The sequence below is a fragment of the Liolophura sinensis genome, chromosome 6 (assembly GCF_032854445.1).
Source record: "Liolophura sinensis isolate JHLJ2023 chromosome 6, CUHK_Ljap_v2, whole genome shotgun sequence".
Classification (NCBI taxonomy): Eukaryota; Metazoa; Mollusca; class Polyplacophora; order Chitonida; family Chitonidae; genus Liolophura; species Liolophura sinensis.
In genome coordinates, this window is record NC_088300.1 from 3037656 (window position 1) to 3061144 (window position 23489).

The 23489-nt window shown below is 40.6% G+C and overlaps 1 protein-coding gene across 2 annotated transcripts in view; it reads right to left on the reverse strand.

Moving 5' to 3' along the window:
* Positions 1-23489, reverse strand: part of LOC135468134 (uncharacterized) — a 55715-nt gene that overhangs the window by 27014 nt on the left and 5212 nt on the right. For both annotated transcript variants that reach the window (XM_064746212.1, XM_064746213.1), the window contains exon 3: positions 16966-17513. In XM_064746212.1, the coding sequence (XP_064602282.1) occupies positions 16966-17513 (548 nt within the window). The remainder of the gene's footprint in view (positions 1-16965; positions 17514-23489) is intronic.

Below are 23489 nucleotides of genomic sequence, written 5' to 3' on the forward strand. Positions count from 1 at the left end.
CAGGTGAGACTGGTGAATACACCACCTGCTGTAACAACACACTTAACTTACAGATTTATATACACTGTTATTCTATCTGTAGCAAAAAAAAATTTTTGCTCTAAATTTACATTATAAATGTGGTGGCAGTAAAACTAATTGCTTTGAAAGCAATGTACTCTGAGGCTGCACACTATGCATACTTTTGTGGAACAAGTAGATAAGCTACTAAAGCCACTTAAATGGCTTTATTTTCTTATCTGCATGCCAAGCACTTTATGTGGTGGCACACAATGTTAAAATAATTAAAAAAAACCAAGTATATCTCTCCAAAGTGTTAACAACACATCAAATTTTAACCTGAATGAAACAAGGCTGAAAGGGGTTTGTTTTAGAAATTTTAAGAACAGCATGTAAAATGTACTAGTACTACTAGACAAGGAAATATCAAACTGAACAATGGAGATATAATTCAAAAGCAGACATGTTTTGTAAGCACTAGCTGAGTGTTGACACCCTCCTCACCATGCACGCCCAACCCCTCCACCCTGAGAGAGAGATAAAAAAACAAAACAAGGAACAATGAAGTAGAAAAGTGACTTTGCATTGGCTTGGGAATGAATCCACACTTAAAAATTTGTTCAGCCTGTAAATGTGAGGTGGTCTTGAACAAGAATGAGACACGAAGTGCAAAGCTGTGAACACGTGGTTTTGATGAGCGTGGAATGACACACATGCTGGCAGGGACGTGCCGACATGACCGCTGGCTGCTTGAAGCTGGCCAGCTAATATGCCATATATATCCGTTTTCTTGAGCAAACAGTAGGCACAAATACAGAGTCTGTCACAATGGACGGACAAACAAAAAACCCCTCTTTTTTTCAAAACAAAGAACTAAAGCCTCTGCGAGTCTCCCCTCAAACTGCTAGTGTAGCTAAGGCCCTAATATTTACTTCCGTTTCAAACTCTTTATTCAAAACCTGAAAACGTGCTCCATGAGGCTGTCTGTATCGCAGGGGCAATCAGTAAGCCTGCATACATGTACGTAATTCAAGGGAGAGTGCTGGTAGACTACATGTGTGTGTCACAGTGTGGACACTGCTCGGATGTGCAGACACTATGATGGGGAGTGTCAACTCCACTACTACGAAGAGTGAACACCACTGCTGGGAAGTGTTAACTCCACTACTACAAATGTGGACACCACTGCTGGGAAGTGCAGACACCAATGCAGGGAAGTGTGGACACCAAAGCACTCTTCAATGTGGACACCAATGAAGAGTGACACGCACAGAGGTTTATTTGGTTGTAAGTGTAATGAGGTCTTTTAGGTCAATAGAACATGATGCTAGCAGAGCTATCAGGTCAATACAACATGATGCTGGCAGAACTATCAGGTCAATACAACATGATGCTGGCAGAACTATCAGGTCAATACAACATGATGCTGGCAGAACTATCAGGTTTATACAACGTGATGCCGGCAGAACTATCAGGTCAATACAACATGATGCTGGCAGAACTATCAGGTTTATACAACGTGATGCCGGCAGAACTATCAGGTCAATACAACATGATGCTGGCAGAACTATCAAGTCAATACAACATGATGCTAGCAGAGCTATAAGGTCAATACAAAATGATGCTGGCAGAGCTATTAGGTCAATACAACAACATGATGCTGGCAGAGCTATCAGGTTAATACAACATGATGCTGGCAGAACTATCAGGTCAATACAACATGATGCTAGCAGAGCTATCAGGTCAATACAACATGATGCTGGCAGAGCTATCAGGTCAATACAACATGATGCTGGCAGAACTATCAGGTCAATACAACATGATGCTGGCAGAACTATCAGGTTAATACAACATGATGCTGGCAGAACTATCAGGTCAATACAACATGATGCTAGCAGAGCTATCAGGTCAAAACAACATGATGCTGGCAGAGCTATCAGGTCAATACAACATGATGCTGGCAGAACTATCAGGTCAATACAACATGATGCTGGCAGAACTATCAGGTCAATACAACATGATGCTAGCAGAACTATCAGGTCAATCAAACATGATGCCAGCAGAACTATCAGGGCAATACAACGTGATGCCAGCAGAACTATCAGGACAATACAACGGACGCTAGCAGAACTATCAGGTCAATACAACATGATGCTGGCAGAACTATCAGGTCAATACAACATGATGCTGGCAGAACTATCAGGTCAATACAACGGACGCTAGCAGAACTATCAGGTCAATACAACATGATGCTGGCAGAACTATCAGGTCAATACAACATGATGCTAGCAGAGCTATCAGGTCCATACAACATGATGCTAGCAGAGCTATCAGGTCAATACAACATGATGCTGGCAGAACTATCAGGTCAATACAACATGATGCTGGCAGAACTATCAGGTCAATACAATGGACGCTAGCAGAACTATCAGGTCAATACAACATGATGCTGGCAGAACTATCAGGTCAATACAACGGACGCTAGCAGAACTATCAGGTCAATACAACATGATGCTAGCAGAGCTATCAGGTCAATACAACATGATGCTAGCAGAGCTATCAGGTCAATACAACATGATGCTGGCAGAACTATCAGGTCCATACAACATGATGCTGGCAGAACTATCAGGTCAATACAACATGATGCTAGCAGAACTATCAGGTCAATACAAAATGATGCTGGCAGAGCTATCAGGTCAATACAACATGATGCTAGCAGAGCTATCAGGTCAATACAACATGATGCTAGCAGAGCTATCAGGTCAATACAACATGATGCTAGCAGAGCTATCAGGTCAATACAACATGATGCTAGCAGAGCTATCAGGTCAATATAACATGATGCTACATATACATCCCGGCAGGCCTGGCTGTTATATGCCCACTCCAGACCAAAGAACAATATCAATATCAGCACTGGCTACGTCATTAGAGCCAACCTTATACAACAGTAAGCGTGGCTAAAAATTGATAATCGATCAATTTCACTTATAGACTAATGCTTAAGTTCTAGGACATTAAAGGGCATATATTACTGATCTGAGGCACTCATGGATGAGTGTGAATTGACAATGAGCTGTGCATTAAGCTTATAAATGAACAAATGGTAAGTTGCTGTTTCACTGGCAAACACTGATCGATAGCACTTTTAGTTGAACACAGCACTTTGATACTTAGCCTGTCGTATTTCAGCTAGTAAAGGGAAATTGCAGGCTTTTACATCAGTACTTTCATGTGCATCAAAAGTCCTTCCCAGCCAACCATGGTGGCTAATCGCACCTCAGGGCTTACTGCAGAATTGCAGCCTTCTTCATTTTTTAAAATGAACCTCCAAATATTAACCTAATGTAGTGTATCAGAAAGAAAGATCAGAAATCAAATGTGTAAGTATCCAGATTAACTCTAAAAGCCTGCAATCAAGAAGACAATACCGTGAATTATAGTGATACTGACTCCCAGGTGTATATATACTACTAACATGTCTCTTTTCTCAGCAAGAAGAACATAAATAAATACAAAAAAGAAGACTGTAATAAATTTAAAGTGAAGATCATGCAGCCTGAATGGATAGAGGTGTTTTTTATTAAATCTAACTAATGAGGATTCTGAGCACGATACACAGGTCAACTCTCCCCCAGACATCTATTAACACTACAAGGATATATATGTGCTGTACATTTAGTTAAAACCCCAGGACTTAAGCATCTGTTCACTCATGAAAATCTGTGTCAATCAAGCAACAGGTTTTGCAGAGAGCTCACCAACATTAATGGACTTCATTTCCTACTGTTTATTTTTTGGCCGTCACACCATTAACAGCTTGGGGCTGATGTAGGGCTATTATTCACACCATAATCTTATCTGGCCGTCAAGCAGCAGGTCTTCCCAGCACTTAAATCACTGGCGAAGAACTCCTAAAAACTCACCAAGATCCATCAGAGACATAACCTAACCTATCAGATGTATTAAAAGCAGTGCCATAGGATTATTTAATCTTTCAGAGCCTGTGCATGACAGCAAAAGGCCAAAGCATCAAGCATGACCTGGTAAATGTTTTGTATTATTTTCCCCCTAGTGGTTGAAATTTTAGAGCCTATACAACAGCTCAGGCAAATCAGCGGGCTGGCCAGAAGGAAAAGCAAGGCATGGAGGTGCAGCTCAGAGATTAGGACTGTCAGCAAAACAGTTGTACAAGTATTACAAATATGACTGGCTGAGACAAGATATCCGTGAGAAAGTAAACTCGGGCAGCCCTGTAGCGATATACAACCTTCAATAGCCAGGCGGGGATGGCAAGGCCTAATTCACTCCAGTGAACATCAACGGTACCAACACTAGACACATGCGGAGAATTAGTGGCTGCCATAGCACAGATTGCCCAAAGGAAGGACATCAGCCATGCAAGAACGATAGCGCCTACTTCTGTACCCTGCCCTGCCATTCTGTGTTACACCACCATCTGGCAGAATGGCCTATCAACCCCCCACTCTTGCTCTAAACACACAGGCCAGCCTAGCACACTTTACACACGTGCTAAACAAATTAATAAGTTCTCAACAGAGATATAGCTTGTTTATAGCCCTGTTCTCCCTTTGTATACATCCACAGATTTTCCCTGAGTAACCACCTCTTTAATGCTGTCAGCCAAGAATAATCTACACTGGGGGAAATTGAGAATTGAGGACAGATGAAATGCAGCAGTTTAGAAATCTGATGATGCTATAGAGAAGGCCATGCATCAGACAGAGGATCAAATGGACAGCGACAACCCTCTTACAAGATAACATACATCCTGTCTTCATCAACCACTCCATTCAGACACATTTATCTTTACATCGTACTATATATTTATATAAAAAGCAGGTGTGTCATACACACACCGCCAGTCCAAAACTGCTACATACATGCATATGACACTCCCTCTCCCCTGAATTGGAAGAAGTTTTCCTACAGACCCTTAAAGACACTTATTCCACTGCTATTTCTCTCCAGTTCAATCTCATTGACCCCCAGTAAAAACTTATTTCATGCCAATTCTGGGAACTTGCCGCATTCTACTGCCATCATTTAGGAAGAGATCTGTTCCCTTTGGGATCAAGGCTATGCGCTTTGTACAGACTCAATGGGAGGGCTGATGAAGTCTGCCAGTAACTACTTTAAAATCATCAAGATTGCCTTCAGTTCCATTGATTTCCATCAGAAAGTTTCTGAGAGTATGTGACCCAGGACATGTCATATTATTTGTTTTTGACCTTTGACCTGCCCTGACCCTCATTTTCTTACTGTGTGCACATAATTGGGGCTATTACATTAAATACAGCTGGACATAAAAAATTATCCAAAGAGTAAGGCATCTTTTTACGTCTAAACAGGTTTTATGTAAAGAGGAACTACCCCCAGCAGCTATTAACAAAATTTAAATGTTCACAAACATAACCTTCCGGCAATTTTTTTTTCTGGAAACACTTTTCAAAAGCATTAATCTTGCTTTTACCTTGCAACTGTGGACAAAAATAGGACTGTTTACACACTGAAGTATTAAATTATTTTAGCTAAAATAAAATAGAGATAAAGTTCTTTTCCAAAAATAGCTGGAGACAATACGAGATGTCAACAGCAATCTGTTCACCTCATCAATAGGAGACGACAGTTTCCTAGGTTACCAGTACATATAGGTCCACATATCCCAGGCATCACCAGAAAAAAAAGTCACACTGCTTTGTCCAAGTAATTGATCAAACCTAGAAACAAAATTAGAACTATGGAAGCCAATCTGTGCTACTGTCATTTGCCTCAGTAAATCCAGAATTTTTCTCTTGTGCAGTCTCCTCCAGCAGAAAATGGTTGCCATGGTATCATGAGGAAGTCATTCTATCTATACAACCTTCTTCAAGGCATCACAGATTTTTTTTGTCCACCATTATTCACTTTACATCTCCAACAAGCAATATTATTTTTATCAGATGGCATGTACATGTAGGCCTTAATGAGTTTTTTTATTCAAATTCAAATCTGGAGAGCTCCAACATGAAAACAGTGACTTTATTTAACAGGTATGAAAATTAAAAATTAAAATAAAAAAATGCTACAAAATTTCCGGAAAACACTTTGATATTTGAAATTGTGGAACCATGAGCCATACTCCAATTTCATTTTAGTTCAGAATTTTCCAAGACGCAGTTGTCCAAAAGCAAAAGGAAAACAGTGTCCATAAATTCAAAGATTTTACAGTGTGAATGACCACTCCTACCCTGCAGCTCAGATCACCTTGAAATGACATGGGTAATTTTACAAATGAGGAACACTAACAATTGCGAATAAAAATATAGTTTGAAAAGACCTGGAATATTTGAAATATTGATCTATTTCTCATTACAGTTAACATGATCGTGCTGTTTAAACATTACATGATCAAAGAGTCTGTATGTATTTTTACTGAAACCACTATTCATCCAAATTAATGAACTAAACACTAATCTTGATGACCGTACAGACTTGTGCTGGTATTAATTATCATCTGTTCCTCTCCTATGGTGGTCGGGGGAATCCTCCTACAATGTATTTATTTACAGCATAAATGAATAAATTTCACAAATTGCGTGGGAAATGACTAGCCTTTCACAACCTGGGTTATCTTACTAATCAAATTACAACACCTGTAAGGTCAATTATCAACATGGAGTCCTTTAATTTAATTATCTCTTCCACATCAACGAATATACACTCCTGAATGTCACAGATGAGGATTGCCCATCACCTACATGATATAACATTTTATGTTACATGATACTCCATGTGGATGTCTTTTCACATGAATACATTAGAATTAAAGCTTGTTTATGCTAATTGGATGTCCGCTTGTTCAATGACTGTTAAATTATTCCCTGATACTATTTCAGACAATTACATAAAATCATAAATATGCACATAAATTTTAATGGTACATGATCTATTTATTCATACGTAGCCGATTAAAAAAATGTTACTGCAGTACATAGTAATACACAAGTAACATAAGAGGAAAGAAAGGATTTGGTTTGTCTTCCTTTGTCGCCAGGGCACAAGACTGTGTTAAACAGCTATTATGTTAACTGAAATCAATCTGCATCATTAACCTATCAGTTACAAAACAGTTGGAATTATATGCCAGCTCAAATTTATTTTCTTTATCCATGAACAGAATTAGAAGTTTGCCCCTCATTCCCACAGCCTAGAGCAGCTGGAAATTTGCGCTTGTGGAAACAGGTCAAGAAGTTAAGCTGCAGAGTTTTGAAGAGCAATTTGGAAAGGTAATTCTCAGTGGTGTTGTCCCTTAATTCTATCGTCGTATACCAGCTCATGGCGGCAATTTTTTTCCTTTCCATTTACCCAGAACCCTTCCTCTTTTTTTCAAGCCAGTGATCCTCCAGGAGTTGGCAAGTTGCCAACAGCCTTTGAGTAATAAGCCACAAGTCATGTACGACAACAGCAAATCTCTCTTTGCCAGCTATTTCTTTTCCTCCGTCAACCACGAAGCAATTCAATTCTCTCCCTTTCCAAAGAAAAAAAAAGACCTGGGCAAAAGTTGTAGCCTGTAGCGAGGACAAGCCAGGTATTGACTTTACTGTTGTATCGATTTTTGGCAAATGTCCAGTTCCAATGTTTGTTCCATTCTGCACTGTTCAGCCAGGCTTGTTCTGCGCGGGGTTTGAGAACAAGATTTAAATAATGAAAGGTGAACGATGATAGTACATGTACCAGCTTCCATCACTCTTCTCAAGATGAATGATGTCTACTCTTTCCTCGTTTCCCCTCTTGCAAAAAGCCTTTAACTCTGCTTGTAATTGGTCCATATCTGGACACCCTGGAAGACATCTGCAGGTAGCAGATCAATGATTTGCCACTATACATCTCAACCAAAACCACACTTCCCTGCGACATCAGTCTCCACTCTCATACACAAGATACAGGCCAGAATAAACGTACATGTACTGTCCCAAAAGAAAAGGGTCACATTTGCAATCTATCTTATCCAGCCGTGCGATTTCAATTGAATTTTCTTTGATTATTGTGATATATTTCATCTGCATTTATTTAACTGTAGTCCAGTTTAGGTGTGGAGGAAACCAGTTTGCTTCCTGAAGAGACCAGCTCAATTCCTGAGTGGAGCAGCTTGATTTCCCGAGGCAACCAGCTTGATTCTCCGAGGCAACCAGCTTGAATCCCCGAGGCAACCAGCTTGAATCCCCGAGGCAACCAGCTTGAATCCCCGAGGCAACCAGCTTGATTCCACGAGGCAACCAGCTTGATTCCCAAGGAGGCCATCTCACTTCCTGATTAGTCCATCTCACCTTACTAGGTGCCAAGGAAATCTCCTGACTTAAGGCTGAATATGTACCAATATGAGTTTTGGTCATTTTGTTGGACAGGGGTAATCATCTCACAAACACAGTCAAGAGGGATTGTGGTGATTAGTCCCTTCTGTATAACCACACACATGCGTACAGGATGGTGTTCAAACTTTACAATGTAAGGTCAGAAAATCTCCACCACAGATCTGTGTGACAATACATGTGTAAATTTGAACCACATGTAGGCCTATAACAAAATCATAAGGAATGTCGTTTAATTATTATGTTTGGACGTGAGCTGACAGGTACATTTATCTTGTAGTCCACAGTGACCTTTGACCAATAAGATCAGACCTAGACCTCAGCCACAACAAGTTATCAGTACCTGGTATTAAGAACAAACGTACTTTCACCAATCAATTGGGTAATCATGGTAGGGCAGGGGGATTCCTTGTCACTAGTTTATCGAGGTCTACATGGGACAGGTCTGGTCTCAGCACGCCTGCCTCAGCAGCATTAACAGGGCAGATAGCAGCTAGATGTATTACCCTGCTGGAGAGAGACCTGGCAACATGCCCTGTATGTTCTCATCCCCTCAACACAGCACAAGCTGGCTGCTTGCCTTCTCCACAACAAATCCCATGCTGTACAGAAACGCCTGCATTCTTAATTATGCGTGTCTGTGTCTCTGTCAAGCATCTACTAGCTAATAAACCACACAGGCCTATGGGTTAGGCACCAAGTCAGGGGCACACCAGTAAAACGCCAGACACTCTAATTTACTCATGCTGGTATTTTAAATGAAAGAATTATGGCTGGACGCTACAAATAAATAGCCTCAACGAAGCGTGTCATTTGATGTAACAGTCTGGCAGATAAAACAGTGACTAATGCTCACAGACCTTTTCCTTCCCCATTTTGTTGTGAGGGGTTAGTGAGCTGGACACAGACCCCCATTACAACTTCCGTTTTTCAGTAGGGACGATTGTAGTTCTGTGTATTTTAGGGTGTAAAGTCTTTTTTTGCTGTCAGCCTGCTGTTTTAGGTGTACAGGTGCATGCTTGGTATCAAAATGATGGAAATTGTCTAAGCTTTGGGCAGGTATGAGTTTTAATGGTGAAAGTTTGAAATTCTGGGCGAGAGGACACAAGGAGACAGGTGGTGATGAGGCTGCGAGTGACGTCCCCTTGGCGTTGCTAGGCACCCCTCCCAGCTGCCGGCATGGAAAGGTCCAGATTTTGACGGTCAACCTATGTCAAGATTTTTACAGCTTCTTTCTCACATGCTGGGCCAGGTATGCACCAAAGCTTATTGGCCTCGGAATGTTTGGGACTGAGCTACAGCGCTAAACGTTAACATTGTCGCTTATGGAAAACTAATGGGGGTCTGTGGCCTGATCTGTCCACTTGTGCCAAAACATGTAATATGTCACTGTGTGCTCAGATTTCGCAGCAGCCTGATAATATTTGGTGGGTACATCTGCGATGTGGTTTGCATTGACATGGAACTTGATTGAGCAGTTTTAAAGCTTTTTAATTCTATATTTTCCCCACATATCCATTTTGTCTAAAAATCGGCTAAAACGCTCTGTGGTCAAGGGTAGTACGGGAGTATAAACAGACTGGAACAAACACAGACAACGTTTCATTGTTCCTGGTTTTTAAAATGTCTCTTTTGGGGCTGACATTTGATAAATAATGCAAAATTTGAGTGCTGCGAGTGAAATTGGAGTATGTGGCTGATAGATAGGGTGGTGTGATTAAGGATGGTCAATAAGGCCTTGCATCACATATAAGGGCCCAGCCTCACACAGGTGGATAAAAACACATCAGCAGATTAATTTACTTGGCTAGAGTAGTAGAGAGGGCCAGTGTGCATTTAATTTACAAACCAAGTCAGGTTCCTCCCATGTGTGCCACCACACACTGGGTAAATGTGCTTCAAATCATCCTGCAGGTCACAAAACATTAAAAACAGGCATCTCTGCTGCAACATTGTCTGCTGTTTTGGGCATAGACTTGAAGTGGACAAGGTAAATTTTCCTCTTTAAACTTAAAAATAAACCACTGTAGGCATGTAGTTTTCATTGCATGTGTATATTCATTCCTCTGACAAGTTACATGTGCACTCACACAGCATGTGTGGCGTTGGAACAAAAATGATCAATTTCAAGTTTCTAGCATACATGTAAGTGTGATCTGTTGGAATATTGCCCTTGTGAAAATGAGTCTCTGCCCCACCAGGTGTCTGTTTCTCCACCAGAACATAGTACGCTGTTCCTGCGACATCTCAAGGAGTTTTTGTTTTAGTATCTGGCCCAGTGTGGCATCCACCTCCCTGGGCAACTGGGATTTTTTTATCTTTCCAATATCCTCACACACAAGTTAGAAAATAGACAGCTACATATGGCTTTCACATCCTAGTTTAATACCTATTGAGCTTTCGTCTTGGTTTCCCTCTTTAGATCTTGTCTCCCAAACATGGCGTCAGTGAACTTTGCCTGGTTTATGCATATATTGAACTGGGATCTACCTAGGTGAGTGGGGTCTGTTAGCCGTTCAGCTTCCTCAAAGGCCTGACCAATCGGATGCAGTCTTCCACTCCCCTGGCCGAACTAGAATCCCTGTCATTGGTCCGGTACTACACCATGACACATACCCCTCCAGCCCCCCCCCCCCCCCCAACCGGGGAAACGTCACAGGTTTCTCATATATGTACGGATAGTTTGAATGTCCATTCCTCATGCCCACCCAGGAACACCCAGTGTGGAACCTGATTACGGATGTAATTTCTCACTGATTATTTGAGGATTTCTGTGTTGTTACAGGTTAAAAAGTATAGCTTTTCCCCTCTTCTTGGGTCCCTTCAACACGTCTTGGGAGGGTTGCCTTGCTGACTGTCTGAATGACCAATGTGCATGTAATGTGTGGCTTTATTTTTGTAAGTGGCAAATTCATATTTCTCCCCTCTACTTATCTCTTGTAGATGCGAGTGTCACACTTTGGTGTTTGTTATGTGGAAAGTACTAATTTAGTCTGAGGCAACAACACAGGTGGTGGGATTCTTTTGCACTGTGAGTTGAGGTAAGCCAGCCAACCAATGGCAGCCATGGGGGAGACGGGAAAGGGGGGTAGTGGGGGGGGTTAGTGGGTGATCTTTTAAAGGGTTTTATCATGTGAATCACTTTGTAAAAGGGATACTAGTCTTTTCTTTAGCCCTATCCATGGAAACTGTGCCTATGAGCATTTCTATATCAATTTGGATGCATATGTTTACTTTGATGGTGATCAAAATGTAGTTTTCTGGAATTTTGAAACTCCCCTTTGCTACCCACCTGTATCACTTTAGGTCAAATTTTGCACAAAGTTGCTAAAAGGTATGTCCTATATTTTGTAAGTGAATTGTCAGATAAATTACCTGTCTTTTGATATATATTTTGACACTTTTGGCTTTTAAGTATTTTCTTAACACTGCTGTAAACAAGAAAATCTACTTGAAAATCCATAATTTTCTAAATGCTTGTCAATGGAAAATGTAAAATACTTTGTCATTGGAATTTTTTCATTTTTCTTGCAGATATACATACCAGCTTTCCAAAACATCTGACCTGGTTGAGATATTTTGAACGGTATGTGCACTACAGAGCTTTGAACTTCGTGCTTGAGGACGGACAAACAGACACATTTCCAAGATAGGGGTACCCCAAGTTAAATCCCTCCTACTCAAAAGTTTTTGCATGTATCAAGCTGTAACTTTATGTGTGAGGTTTAGAGGTAGTAAGCATTATGTGGTGCAAAAATTATTGATTTTGAAAAAAGTTGGCTGGTGTGATAGGACACAGACCCCCATTACAACTTCCGTTTTTCAGTAGGGACGATTGTAGTTCTGTGTATTTTAGGGTGTAAAGTCTTTTTTTGCTGTCAGCCTGCTGTTTTAGGTGTACAGGTGCATGCTTGGTATCAAAATGATGGAAATTGTCTAAGCTTTGGGCAGGTATGAGTTTTAATGGTGAAAGTTTGAAATTCTGGGCGAGAGGACACAAGGAGACAGGTGGTGATGAGGCTGCGAGTGACGTCCCCTTGGCGTTGCTAGGCACCCCTCCCAGCTGCCGGCATGGAAAGGTCCAGATTTTGACGGTCAACCTATGTCAAGATTTTTACAGCTTCTTTCTCACATGCTGGGCCAGGTATGCACCAAAGCTTATTGGCCTCGGAATGTTTGGGACTGAGCTACAGCGCTAAACGTTAACATTGTCGCTTATGGAAAACTAATGGGGGTCTGTGGCCAGCTAGCCCAACCAGGCAGAAAATCATCACCTGGCAGCAACACAGAACAATAGCCCATCAACATTGAGGCCATCGTGTAGGAGGGAACAATGTATACACATTCAAATGTACAATAGTAAATAAAAATAAATTTTAAAAATTACATTTAATGACAAGGAAATATTTTAAGGTAACCCACTATGAGAGTGCAAATTCTTAGGTTTTTGTGACATTGGTACTTGTATGTTGGGATTCTACTGCAATGGCAGAATAAAACATTTCTTGCAGCATAATATCAACAGGCAGTTATTTCGAAGCTTTTTGCTTGTGTGCCTGTCTCCAGTACTTACATGAAAGACAATGAACCCTCAAAATCAATCATATCAAGTGCATCGTTGATGACTCAGTAAGTCAATATACTGAGCAATCACCCCCAGTCAAATATCGGGAAAGTTCACTAACCATACTGATCACCGTACACCCAACCTGGGGATTTAAAAATAATTCTAGTGCACTGACTGTCCCTAAATTATAAACTCAGGCTTTTGCTTCAGCTTAACCAAAGTACCTCTCAGCTAATCTGTGAGCATTGTCATCACCAGATCAAAAAATTCAATCGTGTCTAAGGTGACCTATAAAACATTTAAATGTAGACCTCAAGGTGACCTATAAAACATTTAAATGTAGACCTCAAGGTGACCTATAAAACATTTAAATGTAAATGTACACCTCAAAGTGACCTATAAAACATTTAAATGTAAATGTAAACCTCAAGGTGACCTATAAAACATTTAAATGTAAATGTAGACCTCAAGGTTACCTATAAAACATTTAAATGTAAATGTAGACCAACCTCTTAACCAATACCTTGGCAAAGCCTCCTACAATTACTGCTGTCACTGTGAGGAGCTAACATGCCGGTCTTTGTGGATAATTACTCTGTTGATTGGTACCAGGTAGAGTATTAAATATCATCTTGTAAATGTGGGTCTTTTGAAGTGCAGTAGATGAAGGTCTTCTGTTCTCAGTGCTGCGCTCATCAGGTTATTTATTCTTCTAGTTAATACCTAAACCATTAGTGGGTTTTGGTCGCTGAACGATGTAGAACAGGTAGGTTATTATTGACCAGCTGACAGAAGTTCAAAAGCAGGGCAGTGTTACAAATGACCCGATTAAGGTCACATATCGAATACAGATTATACTCCAATGCATGAGTATTACTAGAATCAATATATCTTACAAAGGCAGCCAAAGCCATGGCTTTTTATCAATCTATATGTACATACACCAAGACAATACAAGCGGCTGGTTTTAGACCCACCCGGTCAAACTGACAACCACCTGGTGCTAGAAAATGTTGACAGATCATCAATAATATAAAAATACTACCAATAATTGTACAGCCTAGCAGCCACCAGGGAGTTCTACTTTTATATGTGGTTGAACCAGCCAAAGAGAGCTTGTTATCTTGACTGGTAACTACAACCACATGTGCACACATCACAATCCCCGGCTACAGATAGGACCACATTCATGTAAGAACTGATATCAACTGATCAGTCACTGGACATGCTTTTAATCCCCAAACAAAGATTTGCTACCACCAATGATCACGCTTTATCAGCCAGATGTCTTCTTGTGGCAGGACACCACAGAAATATGACGCCGAAGACACCGGACATGACACTCCGCCCAGTCACATTATACTGACACTTGGCCAACCAGTCCTGTTTCCTTGCTCTAACCTCTCCTCACCAAGTGTGGCAAAGTATCATTTTTGCAGTCTTTGGCATGGCCCTGTCTCCCCTGTCTCCCAGTTTCAAGGCGGATGCTCTAACCATTAGATCACCAAAGCAGTTGCTTCATCATACAGTTTTAACAACTGTCCAGCCTGAACAAATGAGATTCATGTAGCACAGTAATTTGTAGGCTTGAGTGTGCCAAAATTGGAAACAACTAACAGAACGTTGTAAATCTATGCAAAAATTTGGACATGCACCCAAATGCTGTTTACAGATTCAATAGAGGAAAACAATTCAGTGACAAAAACTGCCTTGGCTCGTTCTTTTTTTTTGTTTTTTTTGTTTTTTGGTCTCCTCACCATAAATAGTTTGTACCCCAACAAATCTGTACAGAACACATTCAGAATGGCCAGCCTACATACATGTATGATCTCATAAGACTGAATGCCTTCCACAATATAGCCTAACAAAGAGGGCCTTGGCCACATCAAATGGTTCACACTTTAGTGGTCCTGGTCTGAGAGCAGATGCCCCTGGGGACAATGTCCAGAGAGCCTGTCTGGGTGCTAATGACCCTCAGCTACAGGTCTGGCTTGACTTGACCACCTTTTCTTGCCCTTCCCCACTGGACAATGTGTGTTGGTCAAGAGGTGACCATGGATGATCACGATCCTTGTGTTAGAATGGAGACAAATGTTAAACACCATTAGTCCAAGTGAACAAACTGAACAATGAAACTGAAGGAGCACAATGTTCAACCAGAGCACTTGTTTGGCTTGTCTGATCCCACAGGTTTAATAAGATGATTAATCAGGACCACAATGTTCAACCAGAGCACTTGGTTGGCTTGTCTGATCCCACAGGTTTAATAAGATGACTAATCACCAGTCAGTCACACCATGTTGTCACACCATGTTGTCACACCATGCTGTCACACGCTAAGCTAGCTTCCATGCTGAGATATACATGCAGACAAGTACGTTCTATTGCAAGTATGATATTTTTCACGAGAGTAGCGGTACATACTATTTCGCAAGTCCTGGTCAAACAATTATATACAGATGAGAATGTAGCAAAGCTACAGCCAGATTTGTACAATCATCACACAGATGCACAAACAGTTATTTTACAGCAGGTATGTATTCCATTACTGCCATGCTTCCATTAATTGCAGCCACTGTAAACAAGAGCTTACCACATCCTTACTAAACATTTCACATATCGTCAATATGTCAAATGTCACTTATGAGCATTTGATATTGCAATTATTAAATTTCATCTGAAGCTTAGCATTTTTCAAGTGACACACTTTGCCAGATTTTGACTGATTCATCCACCTTATAGGGCTTGTTTTGACCGATTCATCCAGCTTATAGGGCAGATTCTGACTGATTCATTTTCCCCATTTTTGCTGATTTTGACTGATTCATCTACCTTAAAGGGCCGATTTTGACTGATTCATTCACCTTATAGAGCTTGTTTTGACTGATTCATCCACCTTATAGCGCTTGTTTTGACCGATTTATCCAGCTTATAGGGCCGATTTTGACTGATTCATTTTCCCCATTTTTGCTGATTTTGACTGATTCATCTACCTTAAAGGGCCGATTTTGACTGATTCATTCACCTTATAGAGCTTGTTTTGACTGATTCATCCACCTTATAGGGCTTGTTTTGACCGATTCATCCAGCTTATAGGGCCGATTTTGACTGATTCATTTTCCCCATTTTTGCTGATTTTGACTGATTCATCTACCTTAAAGGGCCGATTTTGACTGATTCATCTACCTTATAGAGCTTGTTTTCACTGATTCATCCACCTTATAGGGCTGGCTAGTATTTGTTTGCCCAGTATGATTAATTTCTTAACACAAAAAGTGTGGGCATCAAAAGTATCATTTTAAGAACTTTGTGTGCTTCTGAAAGTGTTTTTTTTAAACATCAAACTTTAGGTGACATACAGTACTGTAATTTCTGGATGATTTCCTTCATACTGGAACAGAGGTTTTACACTGGAGTTCAGTCGAAGGTCACATCTACATGTATAAACTATTACACAATACATGTACCTATGTGAGAGAAACATGTAGATGTGCAGGAGTACCTGCACAGGAGATACATGTACCTGCATGGGAGATACACGTACCTGTGCGGGAGATACACATACCTGTGCGGGAGATGCACGTACCGGTGCGGGAGATGCACGTACCTGCGCGGGAGATGCACGTACCTGCGCGGGAGATGCACGTACCTGCGCGGGAGATACATGTACCTGCACAGGAGATACATGTACCTGCACAGGAGATACATGTACCTGCGCAGGAGATACATGTACCTGCGCAGGAGATACACGTACCTGTGCGGGAGATACATGTACCTGCATGGGAGATACATGTACCTGCACAGGAGATACATGTACCTGCAGGGGAGATAAAAGTACCTATGCAGGAGATACACATACCTGTGCAGGAGATACATGTACCTCCATGGGAGATACCTTGTGCTTGTGTGGGAGATACACGTACCTGTGCAAGAGATACATGTACCTACACTGGAGATACACGTACCTGTGCTGAACTGAACCTGATGATCTTTACTGGTAGACCTTTACATGTATGAGTTTCTTACCTGCATCTTTTCAAAGTCCAGACAAGGACGCTGCGTGTTGCCATTGCGGTCATATTCAGTCCAGCCCGACATAGCTGTTTTACGATGACGTTTGCGAGGGGAGACGGAGCAGGTCACTGGGGTTAAATTTGCTAAATAAAGTCTTGCCGGGGAGTGCCTTGACACCCTGTGAGCATCTCGAGGAGGTGTGGCATGAAATAAAACCGGCTGAGGTTGTAGCATCAAATCTCGCACCTCCTCATCGGATGATGGCGTGCTGTCACCATGGCTCTGTCGCCGCCCAGAGGTCATCTGAGACCATTTGCGTTTCTCTGCCTGCAGCTCACGACTACTATGAATACTTGAGAGCTCTTCCTCGGAGCTGTGGTCATCGAACCCCCAGCTACCCTGCTCCAACTCCGAGATCTGATCATATAAACCTAAGGTGAGCGTTGTCAGCTCGCTCATGAACTGTGGGCTATTACTGCAACTATCTGTCTCCCCACTGATGAGGGTAGGGGAAAGGCTGCCGTAACTCGAGGTATCCTGCTGGTTAACCTCTGCCATGCCTGCAACAACAACAATAACACACACCAAGATCAATGTCTCAGTCAACACAGTGATACATTCATAAACAGATCATACTTTCATGTAACAAAAGCTAGATGAAAAATCTGTAACAGCCAGAAATAAGCATTCTTCAACATTGTACAACTAAGTTTTATTCCCTGATGAATGATGTACCTACATGTAGTTACCTGTCCAACCATGAAGATCAAGTATCTAGTTACCTGTCCAGCCATGGAGATCAAGTACCAAGTTACCGGCACAACCCATGTGACCAAGTATCTAGTTACCTGGCCAACCATGGAGACCAAGTACCTAGTTATCTGCCCAGCCATGGAGATCAAGTACCTAGTTACCTGTCCAACCATGAAATCAAATACCTAGTTACCTGCACAACCCATGAGATCAGACACAACCCATGAGATCATATACCTAGTTACCTGTCTAACCCATGAAATCAAATACCTAGTTACAAGAGATCAGACACAACCCATGAGATCAGACACAACCCATGAGATCAGACACAACCCATGAGATTATGTACCTTGTTACCTGCACACCCATGAGATCATATACCTAGTTACCTGTCCAACCCATGAAATCAAATTCCTAGTTACATGAGATCAGACACAACCCATGAGATTATGTACCTTGTTACCTGCACACCCTTGAGATCATATACCTAGTTACCTGTACAACCCATGAAATCAAATACCTAGTTACATGAGATCAGACACAACCCATGAGATTATGTACCTTGTTACCTGCACACCCATGAGATCATATACCTAGTTACCTGTACAACCCATGAAATCAAATACCTAGTTACATGAGATCAGACACAACCCATGAGATTATGTACCTTGTTACCTGCACACCCATGAGATCATACCTAGTTACCTGTCCAACCCATGAAATCAAATTCCTAGTTACCTGCACAACCCATGAGATCAGACAACCCATGAGATTATGTACCTTGTTACCTTCACACCCATGAGATCATATACCTAGTTACCTGTCCAACCCATGAAATCAAATTCCTAGTTACCTGCACAACCCATGAGATCAGACAACCCATGAGATTATGTACCTTGTTACCTTCACACCCATGAGATCATATACCTAGTTACCTGTCCAACCCATGAAATCAAAATCCTAGTTACCTGCACAACCCATGAGATCAGACACAACCCATGAGATTATGTACCTAGTTACCTGCACACCCATGAGATCATATACCTAGTTACCTGTCCAACCCATGAAATCAAATTCCTAGTTACATGAGATCAGACACAACCCATGAGATTATGTACCTTGTTACCTGCACACCCATGAGATCATATACCTAGTTACCTGTCCAACCCATGAAATCAAATACCTAGTTACATGAGATCAGACACAACCCATGAGATTATGTACCTTGTTACCTTCACACCCATGAGATCATATACATGTACCTAGTTACCTGTCCAACCCATGAAATCAAATTCCTAGTTACCTGCACAACCCATGAGATCAGACACAACCCATGAGATTATGTACCTAGTTACCTGCACACCCTTGAGATCATATACCTAGTTACCTGTCCAACCCATGAAATCAAATACCTAGTTACATGACATCAGACACAACCCATGAGATTATGTACCTTGTTACCTGCACACCCATGAGATCATATACCTAGTTACCTGTCCAACCCATGAAATCAAATACCTAGTTACAGGAGATCAGACACAACCCATGAGATCGAGTACCTACACGTACATGTTACTCCCCCACCCATGTCAACATGCTCTCATAAAAGGTGTATGCATCAATAATATAAAATAATACACTACTGCCATCTATTCCACAGGCTACATACTAACTGAACATCTCTCCTACTGGACACCATGCTACACATCCTTTACCGCACAGTCACATTGAGAAAGGTTCTCTAATCAGGTCTTCGATAAGCGCTGCTGGGCCACCAGAGGAGGTGCTGCTAAACAAGTTTATGTGACTGTACTGATGACCTCCGTGGTACTTTAATAACTAACTTGGTTTACCAAAGTCTGGCTAATGGCATCGGATGTAGCCTCACATGTTCGTGACCACTCAACGCCGCCTTTGCCTCTAAACCTACTAACCATACATCAATGGGCTAAATCAATGACTTTACAAAAACACCAAAGTACTACTTCCTGTGCAGGCTAACCTGGGGACTGTGATGACAGGCAATTCAGAGGAAGCCATCCAGAGAACTGATAAATTAGCAGAACACCAGGGCGACACATCCCAAAACACGAGTAAATCTTTTTTGAGTATTTACAATAGTATTAATGTACTGAGGGTTCCTGGACTTTGCTGTAATGGCTTACGCACATGTATCTTGAGGTTTTGACAGGATGCTTCAAGTCAAAAAGGGTTCAACAGTGGAAATAATAATGTTTATTCAGTGATAATTATGAACTGTTTCATAAATTAATGCAAACAAATTAGTTTCTATGTGTGAATGAATGAAATGAAATTGCCATAAAATTAAAATTGTTGTAACCTTACTTCATATACCTGTAAGAATAAAAGTCGTAATTATTTTCAATATCAAAAATCATCAAGACTTGTAACATGCACATCTTAAATAATTTAAAAACAGTTTCTAAGATTGGAAATTGTACAAGTTTATAACTGCCACACAAAACAGAGACATATAACTGTGTATATAACTGTCCTGGTTTACATCTGCCTAACACAACACGTTATTACAGTGTATATAACTGTCCTGGTTTATATCTGCTAAACACAACACGTTACTACAGTGTATATAACTGTCCTGGTTTACATCTGCTAAACACAACACACTTTTACAGTGTGTAACTGTCCTGGTTTACACCTGCTTAACACAACATGTTTTCACAGTGTATATAACTGTCCTGGTTTACATCTGCTAAACACAACACACTTTTACAGTGTGTATAACTGTCCTGGTTTACATCAGCTTAACACAACATGTTTTTACAGTGTATATAACTGTCCTGGTTTACTTCTACTGAACACAACACACTTTTACAGTGTATATAACTGTCCTGGTTTACATCTGCTTAACACAACATGTTTTTACAGTGTATATAACTGTCCTGGTTTACATCTGCTGAAAACACATTTTTACAGTGTATTTAACTGTCCTGGTTTACGCCTGCTGAACACAACATGTTTTTACAGTGTATATAATTGTCCTGGTTTACATCTTAACACAACACAGAGGTGTATTAAATCATATCAAAAAGCTGACCAATTTTTCTGGTTGAAACTGATGTCATCAAGCCCACAGGTATAATACTCGAGAGTTTAAGGTAATCAATACCTGAACATTACTCCAGCTTGATCATTAACAGGCAAGAACTGTGTACCTGTACATTCAATATACTCTGAATATATATATATATATATATATATATATATATATATATATATATATATATATATATTACATATATATATATATATATATATATATATGAGAGGTGTCTCCTGGTGAAATGAAACTGAATGACCTGTTTAAAACCACACGTCACAATGCCTCCACAAATCTGTGTTCACTGAAATTTGCTTGGGCTGCCCTGTGCATATACAATGTTATGGCTAGAACAACCTGCATTTAGCACTGGTATTAGGCACAAAAGCTAATGTCATGAAATTGCACGTTTTTTGTCACTATATATAGCCGACACCAGCTGACATCATTTCTGCGTCAAGTCGTGTACATAAAGGTCAGCCCTACAGGGAGTCAGTATGCAGGAAGACAAGTCAGTGAAGCTATTAAAAACATACAGATAAATCTGCATAATTCATCATTTACAGCTTTGTTTTTATATCACTTTTTTGTACTAAAACAGGGCATCACTCCACCTTTGATGTTACACTAAATTAGTTTCACTTAGATAGTGTAGCAAAACACAAATGTAGCATACGAATTGTGTCAACAACACCGAAAAAAAAAAAAATAACTAAGAGTGTCATATTTAAACTGTACTAAATGAAAAATTATTTACATACTGTAGTTATACAAATAATCTGTATCAGCACAGTTAAACAGAGAGGAATGGTAAGTTTATGTCCAAGTTTCTAGACAAGATTCTGGTTCTCTGTAAAAAGACATGCTGATCAGAAAGAAAACAATCCAATGGTAAAAGCTCTCCTGATGACAATCGCCGCACATCTGTGGTGAAAAAAGAGAGGGGGGCAGGAGGAGATTTCATTCCATCAGGTCAATTCTATTGCTATACTTACACATAAAGGTAAAAAAGTTTAAACACTTACTGGTTGGTGCAAAATAATACTTCTCTAAAGTGTCTGGCCACAATTATCTGCTGATGATGTTGTGTTCTCTCTCTGGTTTATCTACAGACAAACCTATCCACTTGGGCTATCATACGAATGGACTTTTCTACTCTTCACCTGCATCAACAGCTCAACAAGTCTGGACTTGTCCAGAGGACTCACAGTGGCTCTATTATTTAACATACTGTCACCCCGTTTAAATAACAGCAGTAACAGAAACTGAGCATATTGATGAGGTTATGTTAAAGAGCTATTATTCCAGAAGCAATCACTAAGGGGTAATTACCAAACACAAGAAAACTGAAAAACTGTGACAAGTTTTAGACATGACAAACTTAATCCTTATTCTTCACACTCCCCTGGCAAAACCATGATACATCGTTTCTGCGCTGTTTGCACCCCTCTATATCAATGTGTTTAAAACAGACTATTTCTCCGCAGCATGTGCACGAAGAAAGGCTGATTTGTGGTGGAATAATGGCCATGATAATAACTTCATGGATGGGAGAATCTGCTCTTCTACCAGCCCGGCGGCTTAATCCGCCCCACTCACTACTGCCACCTGATGAGATCTAGTCACCTCCCGTTAACAACTAGGCTGCCACTGCACGCAAGCATCCCTGATGAACCACTGCGCAAACTCATTAATACAAACCCTACAGGGAACACAGGCATAAGCAAAGGGATAAGTGTTTTCCTGTTGTTTACTCTTTGTTTGTTGGCCTTTTTGCACTTTCTTTCTTTTTAACCAGCGAGTTCTTGTTGAGCAATGCACCTAGAAGTACAGTATTGCCCAGAATATCGCAGCCCCGCAGGGACAGGCACATATGATCTCTGACAGCTAACAGCTTTATTCTTTTCCCCTCAATCTGCTAACATTAAACCATAAAGTCAATGTCGCCAGTCCTGTTGCATAATACAGAGACAAACAGAGAATAACCCTACATGTATATGTCTCAGCTTGCCAAATTCCACACCAACAAAAGTCTTCTCTGTGATTTGATCTCGTGACACAACAACAGACACCAACAAATCTAGTCCAAAATGCACATATCTTCAAAATATTTTGTAAATTATGATTACTTTCCATAAAAATTCTTCTTGTACAAGAACAACAAATATAAACAGGGGTTTATCAACCTAACACTCGGTCAACAACCTCAACTTACATCTTTCATTGCTTGCCAATATATTTTTACACAATAAAAAGAGTCAATTTTTAAATTGAGAAAAATCTTGCCCACTATGCTCTGGAGCTTTTATCCTTGCACTTAAGTTAATTGCTCTCAGGTGAGGTTACATAAAACAACATTGTGTTTACTTTTCTCAAAATCCACTACTTCTTCCTTCTTATGTTTTACATGATAGCTTAATTAGGACTCTGGAATTTAGGAATGCAAAAACGTATACATGTACGGTAGAGCTGGCACACAACAGCATACTATGTATCATAAACCATGACACTTTTACCACTGTGGCTGTCCACTGGACTTTTACACATACAGTTATATTGCGTTGTTACCAGACACAAAGCCTTCAACTCATGTCAGACACAGGTTGATATGATCACATATGCACACACTGTAATTCTTACAAAATACTGACCATGTGCCCCAGCTTTTGTCATATACAGTATTATATCACACAGTGATATGTAT